Genomic DNA, 22,965 nt, shown 5'->3' with positions numbered 1-22,965 from the left:
TCCCTTGGGGTTCACAAGACATCTCACCGCGTCTTATATTACACTTCTCATGTTGTCTCCCTCTTCAACTTTCTTATCCCATGACAAATTTGAATTTTATTTCGTTTTCACTTTGTGTTTTCCTTGTATCTCTACGAGGTCTCACTGTGCCTCCTAATTAAGGTCTTATTTTGCCTCATCCTTCTTTAAGGATTTGACTTCGGAGAAGTCTCGGGCGCTTATTACTCTTTACGAATAATAATCCATCAACCTCGCCTTAACATTTATCTTTTTCCCCATCTCGCGACAATGCGACAGATCTAGCCATTCCCATGAATATTAGTCCCATGACATTGTCGTCTTTTTTTGATCACACAACTCCCTAATCTGGAGGGTGTCATCCCTTTATATTTCCCATGATTGCCCCTTCAAGGAGGTTAACCCTAACATGCATGTTGGTCTCCTCCTATCCAGTTATTACGACATTCAATTGTTTTCGTGACTTCTTATCTCCTTCGCCGATATGGATTGGGATTACGAAGTCACACCCTAAGTTAGGTTTCTTTGGGATCGAGTGCATCGTAGCCAAGAATTGTCATACGGACATGGCCGGTAACGCTCCAGACGTCCCAGGCACCCGCAGCTCAACCGAATACGTTGGCGCCTTGGTCATATTTCTTCACCCCTTACTGAAGGCCATCATAAAAGGGACCCTCGGCGGATCGGTCTTATCATTGCCCCTAACTTTCTCTTTGAGAATTGTTCACGACATGCATTAGATCTTGCCTCTTCCATTTTCATGCGAACTAGGGTGCATGCCATGGATTCTCAGCCTTCCTAGACGAAGGTTTTGAGTTTCCCTAGAAACTATCTACTTCGTGAATCTTATTTGCCTCCTAATGTGAGGTTTCATCTTTCTTTTGTTATCTTGTAAGTATGAAAATTCATATTCATGAAATGATTCACCAAAATTTCATTGTTATCCTTCTGAAAACTTAGATACAATATCAATTGAGGTATTAAAATAAGTACATTCATCTTATTCCTATAACTCTTCCTTGATTATCAGTGTTCTTCTTCCATGCGAATGTGTTCAGATTGGTATCTTTTCAACTCCCTCATGTTCATTTCGTTCCTGATCTTGAACAGAGTCGGAAACAATGGATGCCTAGTTGACAGCGTAGATGAATGAGCACACTAAATCTTCCTCCGAAATTCTTCCCTTGAGTTCTTCACAAATTATGTCCCATCTCGCCACCAGACTTCGTAAACTTTCATTTTCCCTTTGCTTTAACGAGAATAGTTCCGCTATCTTCGGTTTGCATGGTTTGTTTTTCGTGCATTTGTTCATCATTTCTGGCTGCAGTTCGGTTGTCTTTTTCGTCACTGGGATATTTTTTTTCCCACCGGCCATCGTCAATTGATGCATTAGATACTCTCTTTATCTGAATTCCCTCCTGCTATTCTCTATGGCTCTTTTTGGATATTCCCGTTCATTTTGTTCTCCTCGTCCCTTGTCTTCTTGCCGGTATTCGCGATGTCCTTTAATTGTTAATGCCCTTTCCGGAGCATTTTTTCCTCTTTGTGCATTACCTTCCGCTTGCTTCCTTATTAGATGATTGTTCTTAATAACAAGTTTCTCATTTTGCCTTTCCAACCTTATACGCTCCCTCACCAAATCTTCCTTCTTTCATCCTTCTTCGTAGAGTTCTTTCTTTAATCGTTTCATCTGTTCTTCTTCGCAATCTTTTCCTTCCTTACCTAGAGAATCATGTAGTTCAACGCTCTCCTCAGCTTCTTGTATCGACACTTTTTTGTGCTTATTAGCGTTTGTTTTTGCTCATCCTCGCGGGGTTCGTTTTTCCTTGATGGCGGGGGTTTCTTTCTCATTTTTTGTTACCTCGCTTTCTTAAGCCATTTTTCCCTTCTTTGCCTTTCCGCTTTTCTTTATTTCGGCTTGAATTCCTTTTTCTGGAGTCATCTCGCGATTCTTCTCGCCGTCCGTCGTTGTTTTCTCCACCTCTTCTACGTCTTTCTGCGTTGCAGCTATCTCTTCACGTATCCCAATTGTGAATACCATCAACCGCTCTGCTCTTATTTCTTCGCATGACTTTTTTTTGTTCTATTTTCTTCTTTATATTCTCCTCACAGCTATGGACATCCTTTTTAATGCAATCTTGTTCGTCCCTAAAATATCCTCTTATTTCACCAATTGCACTTGGCATAGGGAACCGTATGGCCTGATGATACGTAGATGCGATTCCTTTTATCCCGTGAATCCATGGTCTTCCTATAAGAGCGTTGTAAGGTGAGTCTATGTCTATCACACAGACTGTGACTTTTGTTTCCAGCTCGCCAGCAAAAATCTTTACAACTAGTTCTTCCTTTGGTTTAGATGCTACCCCATTAAGCCCATATATGTTGTAAGTTGATGGCACGAGATCCGAGTCCTTATATCCTACAGTTATAAATGCATGATAAAAGAGTATGTCGACTGAATTCCCCGTATCCACCAAGATTTTGTCAATGGACCAGACTTTCGCCTTCTCGGTTTGATCTTCCTCCCACCTTGAGTATTTCCCAAAATTCAGGGTAATAACCAAATGGCTTGTATGCGAATTTCCTCCTTCGAGTGCATCTTTTGCTGAGAACGTTATTTCTCTTTTCTGCCATTCCTCTAATGGTTCCTTCGTATTGATGCTGAATATTTCGTTCCCTTCGAAGTCCCTCTTATACACCCTCTTGAGTATGTTGTGATGGACATTTTGGATACTCTTTGCTGCATGTATTATCATATTGCAATTTGACCTTTGTGCTCCTCGATCTATTTCAATTCGGTATACCGGATGACTGTCACGAGGTGGTGTACATAATTTTCTAGGAAATGTGCAAGTTTTCCCTGTTCTATCAGGCAAAGTATAATTCGTCGAAATGTTTTGACAATCATTTGTATGATGCCCGTGAAAGGGATGATATCTGCAGAACTCATGGCTCCTTGTTCCTGGTGGTGGTTCTCTTCTCAAATTAGGTGGTAGTGGGATCTCCTATGTTAAAATTATTGCCTCCCATACCTTTTTCACAGTTGTGTTAATCCTAGGGAGCTTTATGTTTTCAAAAGCTGGTGCACTTGGTCTCCGCTCTCCAAATCTGGGCCCTTGGTTGTTTCTTTGTTGCTCTCCAAATCCCGTGTTATAATTTCGTGGCTCATAATTGCTTCGTCTTGACTCCTCATATCTTTGTTGATCGATCCACTCTTGATCTCCACTTGATACATATAGTAACTTTGTCGGGGCTGGAGTTGAAGGCTCTTCCTTTTTGTATTTCGAATCATTCTCCACGACATGAACTTCCCTTGGTAGTAGCCTCGAATTCCCTTCCTTTGATGGAATTAGTGGTGCTTCGCTGACTTGCCTCTGCTTTTATTCTAGCGCTATGTACTCCTATTAGTACTCTCTTAATTCATTTATTGTCAACGAGTTGCGAATAATGAATATTTTAGTGTACAACAAATCAGTTGGGATCAACGCCTTCGCAAAAGCTAGTATGTAATTTTTCTCGTCAACTCTCCCTGCAAGCTCGCTACATACGGTGCTCCACCTCGTTACCAATCCTCGCAGGCTTTCCTTAGGTCTCGATCCCCGACCTCAGCATATTGTTTGTGATGTAAGTGGTCAGGAATATTCTCTGTACGTCTTTGAACGACGAAATTGATCTTTCTGGTAGCCCGTCAAACCAAGATAATGCTTCCCCGGCCAAGCTCGCGGGGAAATATCGACAAAGCACCGCATCATTTAGTCCTCATTGCATCAACGAAAGAGTGTATTATTTCAGGTGTTGCACAGTACTTTCAGATCCTCTAAATATGCTCGGAAGTGCTGGCAGTACACATTTCTCTGGGATGTCAGCGTACATTATCTCATAGGTAAACGGAGATTTATCGGCCTCCTCTATTGCCTATGTCAGGTTACCCTGCCGCCTCTTCGCGAATTGTTTACCAACGTCCTCATATCTCGCAGCTCATCCAAGACTTCCTGGTTCAGGTTCCCTCCGTTCTCTTCTCGACGGCCACCTCTCATCATGCTGAGTCTTCCTTCATCACGTCTCATTTCTTCCTCGTTCCTCCGGTCGAATTCGCGTTGTCTTTCGTTTTCCTTATATCTCCGCTCTTCTTCATACCTCCGTCTTTGATCTTCCCAATTTGATATTTCCAATTCCCTTCTCAGTTCTCTTTCTTCATTGCTTTCTCTTCGTCGTATCCTTCTTCGTTCTCCTCCGTCGTCCTCGCGGGTATGTCTCCTTCGTCATAACTCTTCTTCTCCTGATGATATCATGTCCATCTCTGAATCCGTGACGTCAACTGCAGCTTCCTCGTTTAGCTGGTGATTTTGCAGCATTAGTCTGGCGTTTTGTCTCGTCAATCGGGAATGCTGCTCCGCTAGATCCTTATTTCGTTCCCTTTCAAGGCGAAGTGTCTCCCTTAGTTGCTCCAACGTCATATCCTCTTCTCCGATATTCTCCTTCATTTCCTCATGGCTCATCTCTTCTCCCGCAATGGTGTCCGTGTCGGAAGTGTGCATAGAACCCTCTCTGAATTTATCTCCGTTGACCTCCTCAGTCCGCTGCTGGTTCACGCCTCGCCTTTCTCTTGTAGCCGATGTTTCTCCTCTTTCCATTCTTCCTCCTCTTTTGGACTCCAATTGTTTGCTTCTCCTCATCGCTATCATATGTGTCGCTCGATCTGGTCTCCTAGTCATCAACTTATCCTAGTTTCAATATCAATCACTCTTAAAACCCTATTCTTAAAAGGAACTTCTCGCTAAGATCTCTCACTTCTACAACTTCAGTTTTTCTCCACTCCTTAGATGAGGATGAATCCCCAATCTAAGTTCCCTATTTATGGACGCCAAAATGTAACTACCGGAAATCCAGTAGTACACCCAAAAGGAAACCAAACAAGATCTAAGACATGTTTAAGTTGTATGAGCTAAAGAATCTGTATTGATGAATTCAAAGGAAACAAAATACAAGTTCTTGAACACAAGGAAACCCTAATCTCACTCGACACACTATACTCTTTTCTCTCTCCAAAATCCGATCCCCCTTGCCTTGCCCAAGGACCTCTATTTATAGACCAATCAACGCTAATGGGGTACAACTCATTTTACTTCGACGAATTCTTTTGGGATTGCTTTATACTTCGCTCAGGCCATTTTCCATAAAGTTTTTTTCCCTTCTTTCGCTATGATCACATGGGTTTGTCAGGACACCTGTCTCTTTTATTGTTCTCCAATATATCTACTTCGCAGGTTATCTTCTTTGCCAAGTTAGTTTATTTCGCCCACTTCAGCTTCGTGGTTGGTATCTTATTGGGTACTCTAGCTTGGTCTTTCGTAACTTAGATTCTTCGTGTAAGTCTCCTCGCCCCTGTACGATACTTCGTGGGATAGATTAGTGACGAGGTAATTCTGACATTTGAATTGCCATGTCCCTGACCGATATCTTTAATTGAGATTTCGTAGTCATGCTTCTTCCTTTTGTTCTCGACACGTGGCGAGTCTATTTCGTGTATCCACAGATATGTACCATACTATCATTATATAATGTACCATACTATGATGATCAACTTCAGATATAAGGGCACACGACGCTGAACCAGAACCTCAATGCAGATATCTGCATATATATGTGCATATATTTGTGATTTCCATCGGATACCGTTTCTTCTGCATTAAGAGGTTGAAATGTGCAATATAAGCAAATAATGAGTGAAAAAGATTGCTTATTCGATTAAGCTGTAAAAATATCAATTTTGGGATTTTATAGGTGACAAAGAAAATAAATGTGGGTCCTCCAGCGAAGATCCGACCCAAATATGTATGTGGAAAAGATAAAAAGTGATGTACGGTTTGATTAGCATACCGTACTTTGATTTCTCTTAACTGTTAGAGAAATATTTTTTTACTTAAAGATAATGGTCAGTGGGTTTTAGACTTAGTGCAATATATCTCGATTAGCGATTCCTTAATCAACCACTAGCCAAAAACTTTGGTAAAGCATAAAAGCATTGGCGGAGTCAAAACTCAAAGTAGCACGAACAAGATTTTCTTACGTTGAAGAAGAATCTAATTGTACAAGGTCAACAGTAACTAATACTACGTCCATTTCCGGAAAAAATTACTTTTCCTTTTAAATTTTATATCTACAAAAAGATAGTTTCATTTATATTAGCTTGAACATCCAAAACTATCCCTCCCAGTGCTAATGATAATAGTGACAATCATGGTAATTAAATAGTTTTTTGAGGGAATTTATTAGGGATGGTTTTGAAAATAAATTTAAAAATTTACTTTTTCACACACTTGACCGGTCAAAAGAAAAAAACAAACAAACATGTACAAGTAGGACTGCACAACCGGTAGGGTGGGTAAGATATGGTCTATACCTGCCACCCTACCCGTTTATTGGCGGTTAAGAAAATCTTTACTCGTCACCCTACCCGCCAAATAGTGGATAAGGTAGGATATGGTTAAAAGATTGACGGGTAGGGTAGGGTTGGCGGGTATGGGCAGGGTATGTGCATCCCTAGTAGGAATTGCTCGAAGACCAGTAGGGTAAGATAATTTCGAGCTTTACCCGCCATCCTACCCGTTTATTGGCGGTTAAGAAAATCTTCACCCGCTACCCTACCCGCCAAATAGTGGATAGGGTAGAATACGGTTAAAAAACTGGCGAGTAGGGTAGGGTTGGCGGGTATGGGTAGGGTACGTGCACCCATACGTACAAGTAGAGATAGCATCTACGGAATGCTGGACAGGACACACTAAATGTTTTACTGTTAAAAATCTTGGCAGAGAGAGTAATGGGGCCTCCACTATAACCCATGTACAACCGGATGGTCCAATGTATAACTGTTCTTGATTTTCTTTTGAGATATTTCTCGATAGCATGCGCAGAATTGTGTTTCACTTATCGGACTTCCTGAACATGTTAGATGCATAATTCCTAGTACGACCATTGCCACGGTAGGAGGGCCGACCGAAGAAGAACATGAAGATGGAGTTTGTTTGTGACTATTTTCGTCTGGTTTCAGAAAAGATTATATTTTCACCTCGTTTCAGAAAAAATGACATTTTCATCCCGTTTCGGAAAAGTGATACGTTCTCCTCGTTTCGGAAAAAGTGATACTTTCTCCTCGGTGAGAATTTCTATAAGAAACTCTAATGCTTCCGTAACGTTTTTTTCTTCAAGAAGACCCTTAATAATGTGAAAAAAATTACACAAAATTCGGTTAAAGACCAAAATCAACAATTCGTGGGGTGAAAAGGACACTTAAATTTTGATATTGTTTAAATGGACAAAAATGTAAACAATTTTATCCTATCCATTTTCAAATACTTTTTCTTATTTTTAATTTACATCAGGATGCATCTAATTTCATCCTTAATATTTTTTGAGTTTAAGTCAGGATGAATCTAGTTTCATCCTAACTATTTTTTTTAGTGTCCATTTCACTTATACTAATTTTTACTCGTCCATTTGAACCATGTTTTAAAAATATTTGGACAAATGACACATTTTCTGAAAAAAATTAGGATTTTATCTAGTTTAACCTTTCCGTATTCTCCAAAAAAAATTATGTGGAGAGATTGATCTTGTCATACTCTTCCCATGGCATTGCACTGTAGCATTGCTGATGGCTGCCACTACCCACCGCACTAATTAAATACAGTGGTTTGATTGTACCCTCAGTTCCGTGATTTTATCAGTACAATCTCTGTCCCTCTCTCACTTTATGGCGCCAGGAGTACTGGTAAACGGGCCTACTATCAAATTGTGTACCAAACATTTGACCAAATTTCAATAATAATACTGGTCTTGTTATGTTTGCACTAATTAGTGGACATCATCATTATTACGTGGGAGGAATTATATTTTTATTCTCATTACGTCAAGCCAATACCCACTGACTTATAAGGGATCTATGGGCATAATTTAGAAGCAGATGGAAAATAAGAATGTTGGACAACTTGCGGTAGGGTTTTGAATTTAGCTTATAGACGAGGAAATGCCATCGAAATGCGTCGTAGTTAGTACTCTTACACATATCTGACTCCGTCTTAATTTTAAATTTAAACTTTCAAATGTGTGATTTGAACTTTCGTTGGAGATATTTCTCCGAGGACACGAACACGAACTATTCAAAATCGTACAAATATAATGCACTCTGATTAAAAATTTCGTGACTTACATTGGATACCTTTTGTTTTGCATCAATAGGGTAAAGTGTGCAACTTCTTTTTTGTTTTATCGACGAAAAAATGAAAAAGATATATTTTTTTTCTCTCATAAAAGGTGTAAATATCAATTTTGATTGAATTTTGGGATTTCATGGGTGACAGAGTAAATAAATGTGGGTCATTGAGAAAAGATCCGACCCAAATATATTGTTTTGTTTCGAAAAGATAAAGTGATGTACGGTTTGATAAGCTTACCGTACTTTGGTTTTTTAATTGCCAAAAGAAATACTTTTATATCTTAAGATAATGGTTAGTGGGTTTTAGTGACACTTAATTAGTGGCTTGTCTAAAGAAATTAGTGACTCCGTAATTAAGCACTACCCAAAAACTTTGGTAAGGTATAACTACTAGTGGCCGAGTCAGAATTATAGGTCGCACGGAACAAGAATATTAGTTTTAAAGAATCTCATTTTCCTGGGTCAGTAATAAAATACTCCATGAATCAAGCTTTGCAAGTGATTTAACTATGGGAGCGTCTACAGCTTGGACACAGGGAATGGTTGAAGAGGGGAATGAGTAAGATTTATTGTCCCATATCTGGACAATAACAGTTGTCCCAAGTGTAGAGTTTTCGCTTAGCTCGGATTATAAAAATTTGATTGATGATCCAATGAACGGATCTCTAAATATTGTTAGTACCGGAATAAAAATGACAAGTATCCTCAGATTATAATTTGTGGCAATAGATGCTTAACTTCATCTGCTCGTACATTATATTTTAAAATGATAAAATTGGTGTTATTCCAACCAGATGGACGATCATTTTTGATTGAAATGTAGAACATTGTAAGAAGAACATACCACCAAAATATTTATTATGATATTTAAGAAGAAAAATAATTAGCACAGAAATTTTGAGATAATACGCGACAGACCTCCCCATGTTTGTGAATTATCATTTTGTCGGATAAAAACAGTTGTGACCGCCGGTGGGCTCTAAAAACTGTAATCAGCTTCCTTTACGACTTTAATTCGAAAGTTTCATAGCTTGCCATGATGTCTAGTTAGACACAGTAGACAAGAAGTGACTGCGATTGTGATTGATTAACTTGATCTTGTTGATTAGTTTTACCTAATTGTATAATATCTACGACACTCAACATATGGTCGAGCACATGCAATGTTGCTCCTATAATCGATCAAATTTAACATTTTCTTGTGAGATTAGATCGATATCTAATCATTATATACGGTGTACCAGCTCAAAACTCAACAATTAGCTGATTAAAAATAAATTATCAGTGACGGGTACGAATAAGAATCGCGTAGAATCAGTGATTAAAAAACTATTAAGGACTAATACGAGTAAGAACCGTGTAGGATTAACTCAACATATTCTCTCAACCAGATCCAAAAATTAAATAAAATTATCTTCAGTAAAAATTTGTCAATGTATTGAATTTTGTTTTTGGATTCTATTACTTAATCACATTCTACTTACGGAATAAAATTATATTCCAATTAGTGAAAATCTAAATTAGCCCCCACCTTGGCCTTCCAGTTCCATCCAATTCACAAAGTCAGGCTTGAAAACGTATCTTCCCGCTGCACCTTCCAAGAGTTTGGCTCTCCGCTAAGCCACGCTAAAAGCTGACAAGTTGACCTCTCTGTATGTGTGATCATAGATTACTTCACTATATTCCTGGCAAGGAGTTTTCCCACTTCTGAAAGCTTGGATGCGCTAGCTGAGTCCAACAGAAACTAAATCCTTAGCATCAGTCTACCGGGAATCCTATGTTTTCGAGTTGATCTGCAGACAGAGAATTGATTAACAGGGATTTAACAGCACTACCCGGTGAGAATTTCCTTTCACGCATCTCTTTAACAAACTCCAATGCTTTCGCAACATGTTTTTCTTCAAGAAGACCCTTGACAATGATATCATACGTCACACCACTTGGTACACAACCTTTGTTTTCCATTTCCCTGATCAATTTTTCAGCCTCAAGAGACATCCCTTGTTTGCACGCAGCACTGATCAAAGTTGTATATGTTACTGTGTTAGGAGCTAATCCTTTGTCTGAGATTTCACAAAATAGTTCCTTTGCCTTCACAAAGTCTCCAGATCTGCACACCCCATTGATCAATATATTATAAGACCAAATGTCAGTTCCCAACCCTTTATCTTCCATGGATCCAAATAATTCAATTGCCTCGTTAATACGTCCACTCCTACAAAGTCCATCCAGTATTGAATTGTATGTAAATTTATCTGGAGATGCACCACTAGATTGCATATCACTTAATAAGCTCTGCGCAGTTCTAACTTTTCCGCCGTGGCATAGGCCGGCTATTAGTGTATTATAAGACCAAATATCTGGAGATACACCACTAGATTGCATCTCAGTTAGCAAGCTCTGAGCAGTTCCAACCTTCCCGACTTGGCATAGGCAGGCTAATAGTGTATTATAAGTAATTAGGTCAGGTTTCAATCCCTTCTTTTGCATTTGGTTGAAGAGTTGAAGAGCTTCATCCAACCTAGAACTCTTGTAATACCAATTAATCAATATACTGAAGTTACGAGCATCTTGTTGAATGCCCTTAGCTACCATTGAATCAAACAAGCTCCGCGCCTCTTCTAGCTTACCTGCGAAACACAGACCGCTCATGAGCGGATTATAAGTAGATGCATCAGGTTTTATTCCCAACTTGACCATCTCATCAAATATCCCAAAAGCTCCTTCTGCATTTCCTACTTTGCACAGAGAATCTATCAATACATTCAAAGTAACTACGGTGGGCAGAATCCCATTCCCCACCATTGCGTCAAAATATCGCTTTGTTTCCTTCCACAACCCGCGTTTGCAAAATCCACGAATTAGAAAAGTGTAAGTAAGTGCATTTGCAGAGACCCCTTGACTGGACATGCCATCGAAGAGTCTTACAGCCTCATCTAGCCTGTCAGAATTGCAAAGACCATTAATCAATGTGTTATAAACAACAACATTCAGTACTACTTTTGCGTTATTTATCATCTTAGAAAAGTTATCCAAAGCCTGTCCAACTAGCCCTCCTTTGCACAGAGAATCTATGAATATACCGTATGAATAAGCATCTGATTCATATCCCATCTCAATCATTTTGTCAAACAGTTTAATGGCACTTTGAAGTTTACTCTGCAAACACAACCCTCTGATCAAATAAGTAAAAGTATACATATCAGGATCATAACCCTTCTTTATGATTCCCCCAAACAAGCTGAACCCAGTATCAGTATTCTTGGATTGGGAACAACTGTTAATCAAAATGTTGAATGTGATGAGACAGGGCTTGAACCCAATCAAATTCATCTTGTTATACAAGATCATAACATCTGAATAAGATTTAAGTTTGCACAGTGAATTCAATAAAAGGTTGAATGCAGTTGTTCTAGATGGCAATGGGTTTTGAAGTGCAACAAATTTATCCAAGTAAAATAAAGCATCATCCAGTTTCTTGATTTTGCCAGAGTTGCATTCATCAATCACTAGACTTGCCAAATGGGATGTAGCAGAAGCATAACTTCTACTGCCAAGTAGAACCAGATGAGGAGGATGCAGTAATAATGAAGAATGATCGGAGATGACCCCTCTTAGGGCACTCATTTTTTTCTTATCAGGTCTTGTTTCACTACATTTACATCTGACCGACATCAAATTTAGTGAAGCTTCTGAATAAAATGACCCACTAGGGCAGAAGGGTCATTTTAGTTGGGTCTTTTCTTATTTTTAAATAGTGTCATTTTACAGTAACCGAGTCAGATTTAGAAGTTGAATCAGCTTATAAACAAACAAGGCAAGGCCTCTTACCTTTTATATGTGCAAGAATAACAAGGTTTTGAGTCAGACAAGAACAAGGTTGTGAATTAAGTTGCATTAGGCAAACTAGTCCAGAGGCAGGAAACTTAAACCTCAGTTTAAAATAGGTGTCTAAAAGGATGACTAAAAATGTTTACAGTTTTGGTGCCTTTTGATGAATTATCTCAACAACTTCATGTGTATGACCATCAATCTAATCTAGGTTCAGGGAATCCTAAGTTTTTGAGTTGATCCGCAGACAGAGAACTGATTAACAGGGATTTAACAGCATTGCTCGGTGAGAATTTCCTTGCACGCATTTCTTTAAGAAACTCTAATGCCTTGGCGACATGTTTTTCTTCGAGAAGACCCTTGACAATGGTATCGAACGTGATAGCATCTGGTACAAAACCTTTGTTTTCCATTTCCCTGATAAAATTTTCGGCTTCAAGAAACATTCCTTCTTTGCACACGGCACTGATCAAAGTGTTAAATGTTACAATGTCAGGAACCAATCCTTTCTTTGAGATTTCGCAAAACAGTTCCATTGCCTTCCCAAAGTTCCCACATCTGCACAGCCCATTCATCAATGTATTGTAAAACTGAATGTCAATTTCCAACCCTTTATCTTCCATGGACCCGAATAATTCAATTGCCTCATCAATACATTGACTCTTACAAAGTCCATCCAGTATTGCATTGTACGTAAGAATATCCTGAGACACACCACTAGATTGCATCTCAATTAGCAAGCTCTGTGCAGTTTTAAGTTTTCCGACCTTGCATAGTCCTGCTATTAGTGTATTGTAAGTAACTAGGTTGGGTTTCAATCCCTTCTTCTGCATTTTCTTGAAGAGTTGCATAGCTTCATCCAACCCAGATCTCTTGCAATACCCGTTAATCAGTATACTGAAGCTGTAAACACTATGTTCAAGTCCCTTAGCCACCATTGAATCAAACATTCTTCGTGCCTCCTTAAGCTTACCCACCAAACACAGACCGCCTATGAGCAAATTATAAGTACATACATCAGGTTCTGTGCCTAACTTGATCATCTCTTCAAATATCCCATAAGCTGCTTCTATTTTCCTTTCCTTGCACAGAGAATCTATCAATATATTCAGATTAACTACCGACGGCGAAACTCCATTCTCCGCCATTGCATCAAAATATCGCTTTGTTTCCTTCCACAACCCGCGTTTGCAAAATCCACAAATCAGAAAAGTGTAAGTAAGTGCATCTGCAGAGACCCCTCGGCTAGACATGCCATCGAAGAGTCTTACAGCCTCAGTTAACCTGTCAGAGTTGCAAAGACCATTAATCAATGTGTTATAAACAACAACATTCAGCACTACTTTTGCATCATTTATCATTTGCAAGAACAGATTCAAAGCGTCGTCGAGTAAACCTCCTTTGCATAGAGAATCTATGATTACACCATAGGAATAAACATTCGGCTCGAAGTTATTCCATATAACCATGTTGGTTTGCACCTTAAGAGCAAGACCTATATAGCCAGTTCTACACAGCCCAGTAATTAAAGCTACACATGTGCAGTCATTTGGTTCAATTCCCATCTCAATCATTCTGTCAAACAGTTTCATGGCACAATGAATCTTTGTCTGCAAACACAACCCTTTGATCAAATATGTGAAAGTATATACATCAGGATTATAACCCCTCTTCAGAACACCCCCAAACAAGCTGAATCCAGTGCCAGTATTCTTGGATTGACAACAACTGTTAATCAAAATGTTGAATGTAATGAGACAGGGTTTGAACCCAACCAAATTCATTCTCTTATACAAGATCATTACATCTGAATGATATTTAAGTTTGCAAAGTGAATTCAGTAAATGATTGAATGGAGCAGTATTAGGTGGAAATGGGTGCAGTGCAACTAATTTATCCAAGTAAAATAAAGCATGATCCAGTTTCTTGATTTTGCCAGAGTTGCATTCATTAACCACTGCACTTACCAAATGGGAAGTATTTGAAACATAAAATCTATTTCCGAGAAGAACCAGACGAGGAGGATTCAGTGATGAAGAATGATGGGAGATTACCCTTCTGAGGGCACTCATTTTTCTTGCTTGTTTTTCACTATTCATGCATCTACATGAACACAAATTTGTGTCGCCCTGGCCTTTGGTCTGCTCTGCTCGAGTCTCTGGCCTTTAGCATCTTACCGACACCTTTGTTTGTTTCGGTCAAAATCTGACTCGTCCAAGTCAGATATCTGAATTTTTTGTCCTTTATTTCTTTCATGATTGCTAAAGGCTGATACCATAATTATTAAGGGAGCTACCAATTCAGGATCCAATGACTAGGATTACTTTGTCTTTTATAAATTGGTACCCGCCCCGCTAATATAGGTTGTGGAGCAATCATATCCACCGCAATATTTGTCTGGATACATTTGGACTACGTATCTGTACCACATGCTCTCTAGGTTCATCCTGGTCCACACCAATTTATCTTTTTTTTTTAGGATCTTTAACTTCCAGGTTATTCCTAGTCTTCTTTGACTCGCTTTTTATCTCGGGGTTTCTAACCTCCAAGGTTTGAATATGTACCCGGTCTCCTTGGTAACCGATTCTCCCTTTTTCTAGAATCTGCAACTTCCAGGTTTGAATATGTACCTTGTATTCTTAGTAACTGATTCTCCCTCTTCTTAGGGATCTCTGACTGAGCTATAATCATCCTTTCATATTTTTTTACCCAAGGGCCCAACACTGGGTAGAGTTATTGGGATGGGACACTTCGACCCATATACAAACTATATGGTTCAAATATCGCCCCCTCTCATTCCCCAACTTGTCGATGGATTAAGGAAATAGTCCTTTTGGGAAACTGTTCCAACATTTAACTTAGACTCCCCCAAGCTATTTGTTGAAGAGACATGGTAGTTTTCTTGCAAACGAGGTTGCATTTGGTGTTGGTGTTGTGGGCAGAGTTTTCCGAGTTTAATATGAACAAGTCTTGATGATTGTACTTACTGCTGTAACAAGTCTCTTTGTTGCATTACGACAAGGTATTTTCTCTAAAATGTGGCAAGGCTAACGCATCGAATGCTATAACATGTTGGCACATCTCTTGGATAATATATGGCTTTTTTGGATCAACAACTTTGTTGGTCTCATTTTTGAGACAATAATTCGTGGTTGTATTGGCGCAAGACTTGGTGAGACTGTGTACTTACAATGAGAGAAAGAGTTAAGTGTCCACTTGTGAGGTGAGACTATAGATTCCTACACCGCGAAAGGTTTTCTTCTCGTACTGTGGTAACGTTACAGTTTCACTGTTTGAGAAAAGCTAGCATATTGCTTCCATGAGGCTTATATCATTGTGATTACATTGATATAATGTTATACGATTATAATCCAATTATGTTCTGATGATGGTGATAACGAAATGTGATCCGCGCCTTTTGGATTATTTGTTGTAAATATCGCAACTATTCATGCATTGAGAGATTGATAGGTGACGTTCTTTATTACATTTTCTAGTGACTCTTCACTATATCTCAAACCCAGTGAGGGGAGCATAAGTTAAATCTGAAACTTAGTCCTTAGAGATCTTCGTATTATATAGTTGATTAGATATATATATCACGTTTTCTTTTTCTTTTCATTTTTGTGTTTGCCGATTTTTAATTTATTTTTCATCTCCTTGCTCTTCCGCTCAATTTCTAATAAGGCTTCTTCATGCAAATAATTTTTTATTTTTTATTTTCCTTTCTCCCTCCAGCTCTGACCAAGTTTCTTTATGAATATTTTTTTCTCGACTCCATCAAAGCTTCTTCGCAAATTGATTTGTTTTTCTTTCGTTCCAGCTCCAATTAACTTCTTTTTGCAACAACTATATATTTTTGTTGTTCCCACTCAAACAAATTTTCTTCATGTTTTTTTTTTCTTTAACTCCATCATACTTTCTTCATGGACTGGTTTGTTTGCTCCTTTTTTTTTTGTCTTCTTTCGCTCTTACTCATTCTTCAACAATGCTTTCTTGTGTAATTTTTTCTACTTCACCCTATAAAAGCTTCATCACAAAATGATTTTTATTCGTTCCACATCCGATAAATATTATATATGTAATTTTATATTCTTTATCCTTTTTTATACGTAGCTCTAGCTTATAATTCAGATCGTATAATGAACTCTCATTGTCCTGAGAATGGGATTCCATTTCCTATGAAACAAGGTCCTTGTTATTTTTGAGCCTATGCTGAACCGGTTTAGGTTTAGCATGCTCGCAAATTTGTGCAAGTATTTACTAATACATTCAAGGATTTTTCTCTAATGGAAGTCAAGTTGGTTTGGTTCTCACTGCATTGATATGGGGTTTCATTTCCCATGGAACAAGATCCTTTCTATTCTTGACCCTACGCTTAACCGGTTTAGGTTGCGCACAAATTTTCTCAAGTATTGACTAAGACCGTGCAAGGAATATTTTTTTGAAATATTTTCTCTAATCAAAGCCAAATTGGTATCGGTGTTAGCAATACGAGAATTATTATTTAACTTCTCTGGCTAGTATGCTCGAAATTGGTGTCCGATATTAGCTATGCGAGTGCTATAGCTAAACAACTCTGGCTAATATCAAAGTGTGTGGATCATACATTTGTCTGTTAGTTGTGCATTTATATGTGAATAGTAAATTGTTTATAGGACTAGCAAATACGAATAATATAAACAAATTGAGCAATCATTTAAAATTATTTAATGAGTCTCGAATGATCAAACATCGCAAAGATGCATCTCGTAGTAAATTGTGAACTATTTCCAACTTGATGAAGTTCCAAGTTTTGGGCTCCATTTTTATGCTTTCCATTCGATAAAACTTCCCTCCTGCTAGCTTATATATCAGGTACGGTCTTCACCAGACTCCCAGCTGTTCGAATATTATGAGTATATCCCGTAACAGTGTGTAGGTCCAATTATTTTACACTCATACAAGTTTTTACTTGGATTCATCAGAAAGAACATATCATTGATTGGATAGGCGAGCTGGATCATTAGTTGGATCAACGAGCTAAATTGTTGATTGAACCGATGACTTGGAATATTGGATCTAGCGAGTTAGACCATTGAGGAAGTCTTGAGTTTGATTAACCGACCAAGGGCGCATGTACGAGAAAGTAACACTTGAATTGGAGTAGAGATATAGTCAAGATGTTTCCCAATGATTTCTTGTGGGTATACAACTAGAGATCACTGATGTTTGCGAGGATAGACTAATAGAGCGTGTGCGAATTGAAAACGCTAATTGTGCTGCAACTGAGGTCGACCGTTTACGTTCATGTTTCATAGTGTTGATGATTAATATTTTGACATGTGTTGGTCCATACGGGTCTGTATTTTATCAGGAATTGGAAGATTACCTCCATAACGTCATGCATTGGAGACTACTCACACACACGACATCCATGGAAATTTTCTCCTATTTGAGAGAAAAACTTTCCATTTTTTATTGTCGTATTACTCCTCCGCTTGTCAAGGAATTCCCCTCAACTCTACAGGCCTGTCATGGTATATCTCTCGCTCGCTCTTGTTATTCTGCTATTGGCTAGATACCAATTATCTTTCGGATTCTACGACAATGTTATCTTTTGTAGTGATCATTTTCTCGAGAGCTTGCCTTTCCGGTAATTCATGTGTCATATCGTGATCAATTCGTACTAGTCGCACTCGCCAATCCTCATGTGAAGATTATGCACGCTGGTGTAGAATAATAATTTTATTACTCCTTTGCGGTCTCTTATCCGATGATGCCTCATGTTATTCTTCTGTAACCTTGTAATCTTTTGCAGAATCAGATATATGGGTGTTACTCCCGTCCTATCCACTTCCACAATACGCGAGGCTACAAGAAAGCCTCTATTGGCAAGAGAGTTTGGATGCGAGTCTAATATGTTTGTTTGATACTCATATGAATCCTTTGGGATCAGTTCAGATGGCTATCATCACTTAACAGAGGAGTTCCAACCATTTCTCTCTTTATCCCCTGAGCATGAGTTCTCGTGGAGAAACATGCTTATGCCGTTGTTGCAGGTGATGATTCAACTCCTTCTCTAAGTGGGTGATCAACATCACCCCGAGTTCCTCTTATTCTTGCGCTTGCATTTCCATTACTTTGACTTTCTTGTGTAGCAACCATGGATCTTGATTTATGTTTTCGAAAATTCCTTCTCCGCCCCATGGTGGGCACCAAAAAATGTTGCACCAAAAATGTTCCTACAACACTCCTCAGATTTATATTGAAAGATATAATCTTAACCGTTGGATGAGTCAATATTTATACCTGATGGATGAATTGTAGACTATTTAGATGACTCATAGTTTTCTTGTGATGCTTTCTTGTTGACGAAGAGTTTCCAACTTAGATCTCCAATGATCTTAGCTTTCTAAATATTATTGATGAATGAAGGGGGTGGGGTACCTGCAAGGACATTATGATGCCTCAATGAGTAAGAGCTCTAAGCAAGGTTTAGTGGAGAGAAAGGTATTAGAAAATGTGTACCTTTCTAGCTGAAATTCCACTTCTATTTATAGGTTGTGGAGGAATTGTATCCAGTTCAGTATTTGTCTGGATACATTTGGACTATGTATCTGCACACATGCTCTCCAGGTTCATCTTGGTCCAAACCAATTTTTTTTTTAGGATCTCTAGCTTCCAGGTTTGAATATGTACCTGGTCTCCTTAGTAACTAATTCTCTTTTTTTTTTCTAGAATTCGTAACTTCAAGGTTTGAACATGTACCTGATATTCTTAGTAACTGATTCTCCCTCTTCTTGGGGACCTCTGAATGGGCTATAATCATCTTTCCATATATTTTTTCCCAAAGGCCCTATATTGGGTAGAATTATTGGACTGGGGCATTCAACCCATATACAAACTACGGTAGAACCCATATAAATTAATCCGCGATAAATTAATAATCACGATAAATTAATAAATTTTACCAGTCCCGAGTCGAGGCCAACGTGCTAAATTAATAATTCGCTAAATTTATAAAATAATAATTTTTTTGAGCTTTCTATAGGTCTCTTCCAACATATAAATTAATAACTCTCCAATTTATATAAATTTAGTCTTATATTTATGCTAATTTGGTAAAGACTGGTTCAATTGTAACTTGGTTTTTCTTAAAATTGATGTCACATGGAATTTCATGTTGGATTTTTCTCAACATTAGAAGAGTTTTTGATGTTGTCGTTTCCTGACGCTATAAAAACCTATTCGGTATCTTCGCAGTTTTGATAGCTTTTTCACGAGAAGGTGGCTCTATAATTACACTTTCATATTCGAATTCCACATCATCACTTTCGTCTTTTCCCGTGACACTCTCAATTATTTCTTTGTCAGTCAACAAATCTGAAAAGAGTAGTTTAAAAGAAATTCCCATTGATCAAATTTTGCAATTCTTTAGTGCGTTCATTATCTAAATCTTCACTTGGATTCTATGACGCGGTGTCATCCATGCAATTAGCTTTCACTAAATTCCACTAAAGATTAGTATCTAATAAATTAGTAACCATCAACCGTAACCTCAATATTTGCATGATGAATAAGGTGTGTTGGTTCATTTTTTTGATTTTTTTATAAAAATTCTACAAGACTTGGATAAATTAATAATTATAATTTATGCGATTATTTAATATCGCGTTAAATTGATAAATTTTGCCGGTTCCGACGTTATTATTTTATAGGGATTATATTGTATATAGCACACACGTTTACATAATGTGTAATTGATTTCTAAGTAAAGGCGCCAAATTCCTAACTCTTCCAGACTTTATCTTTACCGGTGTTTATGAGAATGTCAATTACCCGAGAACTTTAGATTTACGTTTTGTTTTTAAACGTCATTACTAATACGTTACTGACCGGTTTCAGATTTGAGGTAGCGGTGTGATCATCTAATAACTTTACCATTTTACGAGAGACAAATCTGCAACGTAGGACATATAAACATCTGGGTTAAGCGTTTCAACACTTCTACGAAAGCCGTTTCAATGAGAGTCGCTTTCACATTCAACACCGTCTCCATTTCAAGTTTTTATCGAAACCCCTTCAATATCACCATGATTCAACCTCAAATCAACAACTAAACCTCTGTTTCACCGGCTCTACCGCACCAATTCGACCGTTGCTGCTCATATATCCTATGTGATTCTTGGTTCCTCTCTCGTTTTTGCTATGTTGTTGCTGTATTGAATAGATATTCAAGAAAGATTTATCAGATCTGATTTACTTCGAGATTCCTTACCAGATCCTGGTTCTTCTAGTTTGATAATCGATTATTCCTTTCAAGTTTTCAGGTAACAATTTCTTCTACAAGTTTGCTGATTTAAGCTTCGTCAGTATAGAAGCTCGGGTATGCGGCTGATTCTTCTGTGGTATGTTCGAATTTAACTCCAGTTTGCTCTTATCGAATTATTTGGCAAGATGTTTTAACCTGTTTCTAATTAGAGTTTTGCCCTAATTAATTCGATAAATCAAAACCCTTGTCTTTGCTTTTCACAAGATTGTTAATCCAAGTGAACCCCTTTACCATCTGTTGTTTTCCCCTTAATTCAAGTCTTTTGGTCAAGATTTACAAAAAAAAAAAAGCCGTCTGGTCTAATTTTAATCCAGTTTCTCCTTGAACCTGTTTTGTGTCTCTCTGCAAGTTTGTTAATTTTCCCCAACCACTAGAATTCCAACTGATTCACAACTCAGTATGGTTTTTTTCTTTTGATTTGTTGGTGGGTTCATATCCGATACAGGACTCTTATGTTTTTAGTGTCTGGTGTGTTTGTTTTTGAAGATTAAAGGTGGTTATCCGGTGCAGGCCTCCTATGTTCTTGTGTTTTAGTGCCTGTTGTTTTGATTTTTTGAATGTTCAAGGTAGGTTTATTTATTTATCATATATTTTGGAATTCAGTTTCCTTGCTTGGTTTCACTTTGTTATCTGGATTGTTGTATTTCTTAAGACCAAATATGCATTTTTCTTGTGAAACATCTTTTATGCTGAAGTTAGGGGACCTTGTTTTAGTTTTGCCTGAATTGGAGTTTTCTGAAAAAGGGTTTTTATTTTCCTTAACCCGGTATAGCCTCCTGATAAACCTTAGCTTGAAGATTTGCCTTCCCCAAGTATCTGCTTGGACATCTTTCGTGCATCAGCGGTGAAATCTGGGACTATTCTGCTCTTTGTGCATCATCTCCTTCGTGTTTATTTGAACTTCGAAGCCAGCCAACAAACTTGAAATCTAAAGTTTTCTTCACAGCAAGTCGCACCAACGATAACCTTATCATCCTTTTGATAACCAGTTTTAAGGAAACCAAGAAATTGCTCCACCATTTTCACAAGAGCAAGCAACAAATCCTGATTGGATGCCAACGGGCCGGTGGAACAACCACCTTCTAATTAGTCTCTCGACATTATTAGTATATAGTAGTCTGTTGTGTCCAAATTTAGTTTACTTGGTGTATTTAGAAGTCTATTTTCTTTGTTTATCTATAATTGTAAACTTAATTAGATCTTATTCTAATTAAGTATTTTAGTTCTTAGTCCTGGTCCAGAACCGTCTTGTCTTAATAATTAGCTTAGTTAATTTGGATAATCTAATAGTTAGTTTAGACCATCCTTTCTTCCTCGCTTCAGATTCAGATTGAACTCCTCCAGCTATAGTCGATATGGATCAAGTTAAACAAAAGGAAGACAGACAGATAACACACGGGAAGAACTCCTCAACATATGGGTGCAAATTCCGGACTAACAACTTCATTCAATTGCATCGGATCCCTCTATCATCAACCAAGTTCTTATGGATATTGTTATGTCCATCAAAAATACTGTTTTTCGTGTGGAAAGCATTGACCGAAGGTCTTTCGACCTTCGACTCCGACATCCACCACCGGTGCAACTCCGATTCGAAGATTTCCACTCACACTGTGCTAAAATATGATGTTGTAATTGATGAATTTTGGGGTATCATATACCCTCATGTAATAACCCCTCAGTAATGTATTTAATAAATATCATGCTTCAAAAAGAAAAAAAAAACATCTGAGTTGTACATAAAGGGGGCTTCTTATAGTTAAGTAAGGTGCATTAGTCTGGCAGACTATCTAGTCTAGTTGCAGGCTAAGCCATTTACCACATAACTGAACCCTCCGTTTAAAGTATGTAATAAATCAAAAAGAATCAGTCAATCACAGGTCAGTCAAATATATTTTACATCAAAAGTGATTCAATCTTTACGTATCAAAAGAAAGATATGCTAGCTAGCCTTATCCGCTGCAGCAAAAAAGTGACATTTACTGATTTACTTGACCATACAAAAGTAAAATTCTTTTGTCCGTATGCACATCACACATTGGGGTCAAGTCATTGTAATTGATGTACTTTCAAAACATATTGTTACCCGAACATATGCACCCATTCATGTTTCTGCTGCTTTTACAAAATTAACTCATCATTATCCTTAATCAAAATAAAATTTTTGATTATTGCTGCAGGAAGTAAAGTTTGAGAAACGGTCGTCTTTTCTTTAAACAAGTAGTATCAAGAAACTCTTAATTTGAAATTTAAATTGTAGTATCAACATTAAACGAACTTGGCTTTTTTAGTAGAAAAACATATAAATTTCGAGTCTCTACATGGTTGAACCTCATCAAAAATCTGTTTCATAAACGAACTTTTTTGTTCTACTAAAGAAACATCTGGTAATACCAAGATTCATAATCTCTATATGGTTAAGCCCCGTTAAAACAATCATATGACTAACAACAAAACATTAGTACAATGAAAGAAAGTGTAATTTCACTTCGAATGAGTTTAATTTAACAGTAAAATTAACTTTAGAAACAATAGTTAATCATGAAAAGAAGATTAGATACCAAATTAAACAGAATTCAACCTAAAA

General features: G+C 37.8%; 1 protein-coding gene across 1 annotated transcript; it reads right to left on the bottom strand.

The window, feature by feature from the left end:
* Positions 1-9,659: 9,659 nt before the first annotated feature.
* On the bottom strand, positions 9,660-14,168 carry LOC113358097 (pentatricopeptide repeat-containing protein At4g31850, chloroplastic-like). Its single transcript, XM_026601610.1, has 2 exons — positions 12,272-14,168; positions 9,660-11,897 (listed from the first exon to the last, which is right to left on the bottom strand). The coding sequence occupies exons 1-2, from the start codon at positions 14,161-14,163 to the stop codon at positions 9,992-9,994; spliced, it is 3,798 nt and encodes a 1,265-aa protein (XP_026457395.1). The 5' UTR covers positions 14,164-14,168; the 3' UTR covers positions 9,660-9,991.
* Positions 14,169-22,965: the final 8,797 nt, after the last annotated feature.

The sequence above is a fragment of the Papaver somniferum genome, chromosome 1 (genome assembly GCF_003573695.1).
Source record: "Papaver somniferum cultivar HN1 chromosome 1, ASM357369v1, whole genome shotgun sequence".
NCBI lineage: Eukaryota > Viridiplantae > Streptophyta > Magnoliopsida > Ranunculales > Papaveraceae > Papaver > Papaver somniferum.
The sequence above is the reverse complement of the archived record's forward strand: the minus strand, read 5'-3'. Positions and strand labels throughout refer to the sequence as shown.

Excerpts from the sequence above, each read along its gene's own strand:
- LOC113358097 (XM_026601610.1), bottom strand. The coding sequence starts at position 14,163 with ATGAATAGTGAAAAACAAGCAAGAAAAATGAGTGCCCTCAGAAGGGTA. Across the intron at positions 11,898-12,271 it reads TTAGGATTCCCTGAACCTAG|ATGTAAATGTAGTGAAACAA; the intron begins ATTAGATTGATG and ends GATGTCGGTCAG.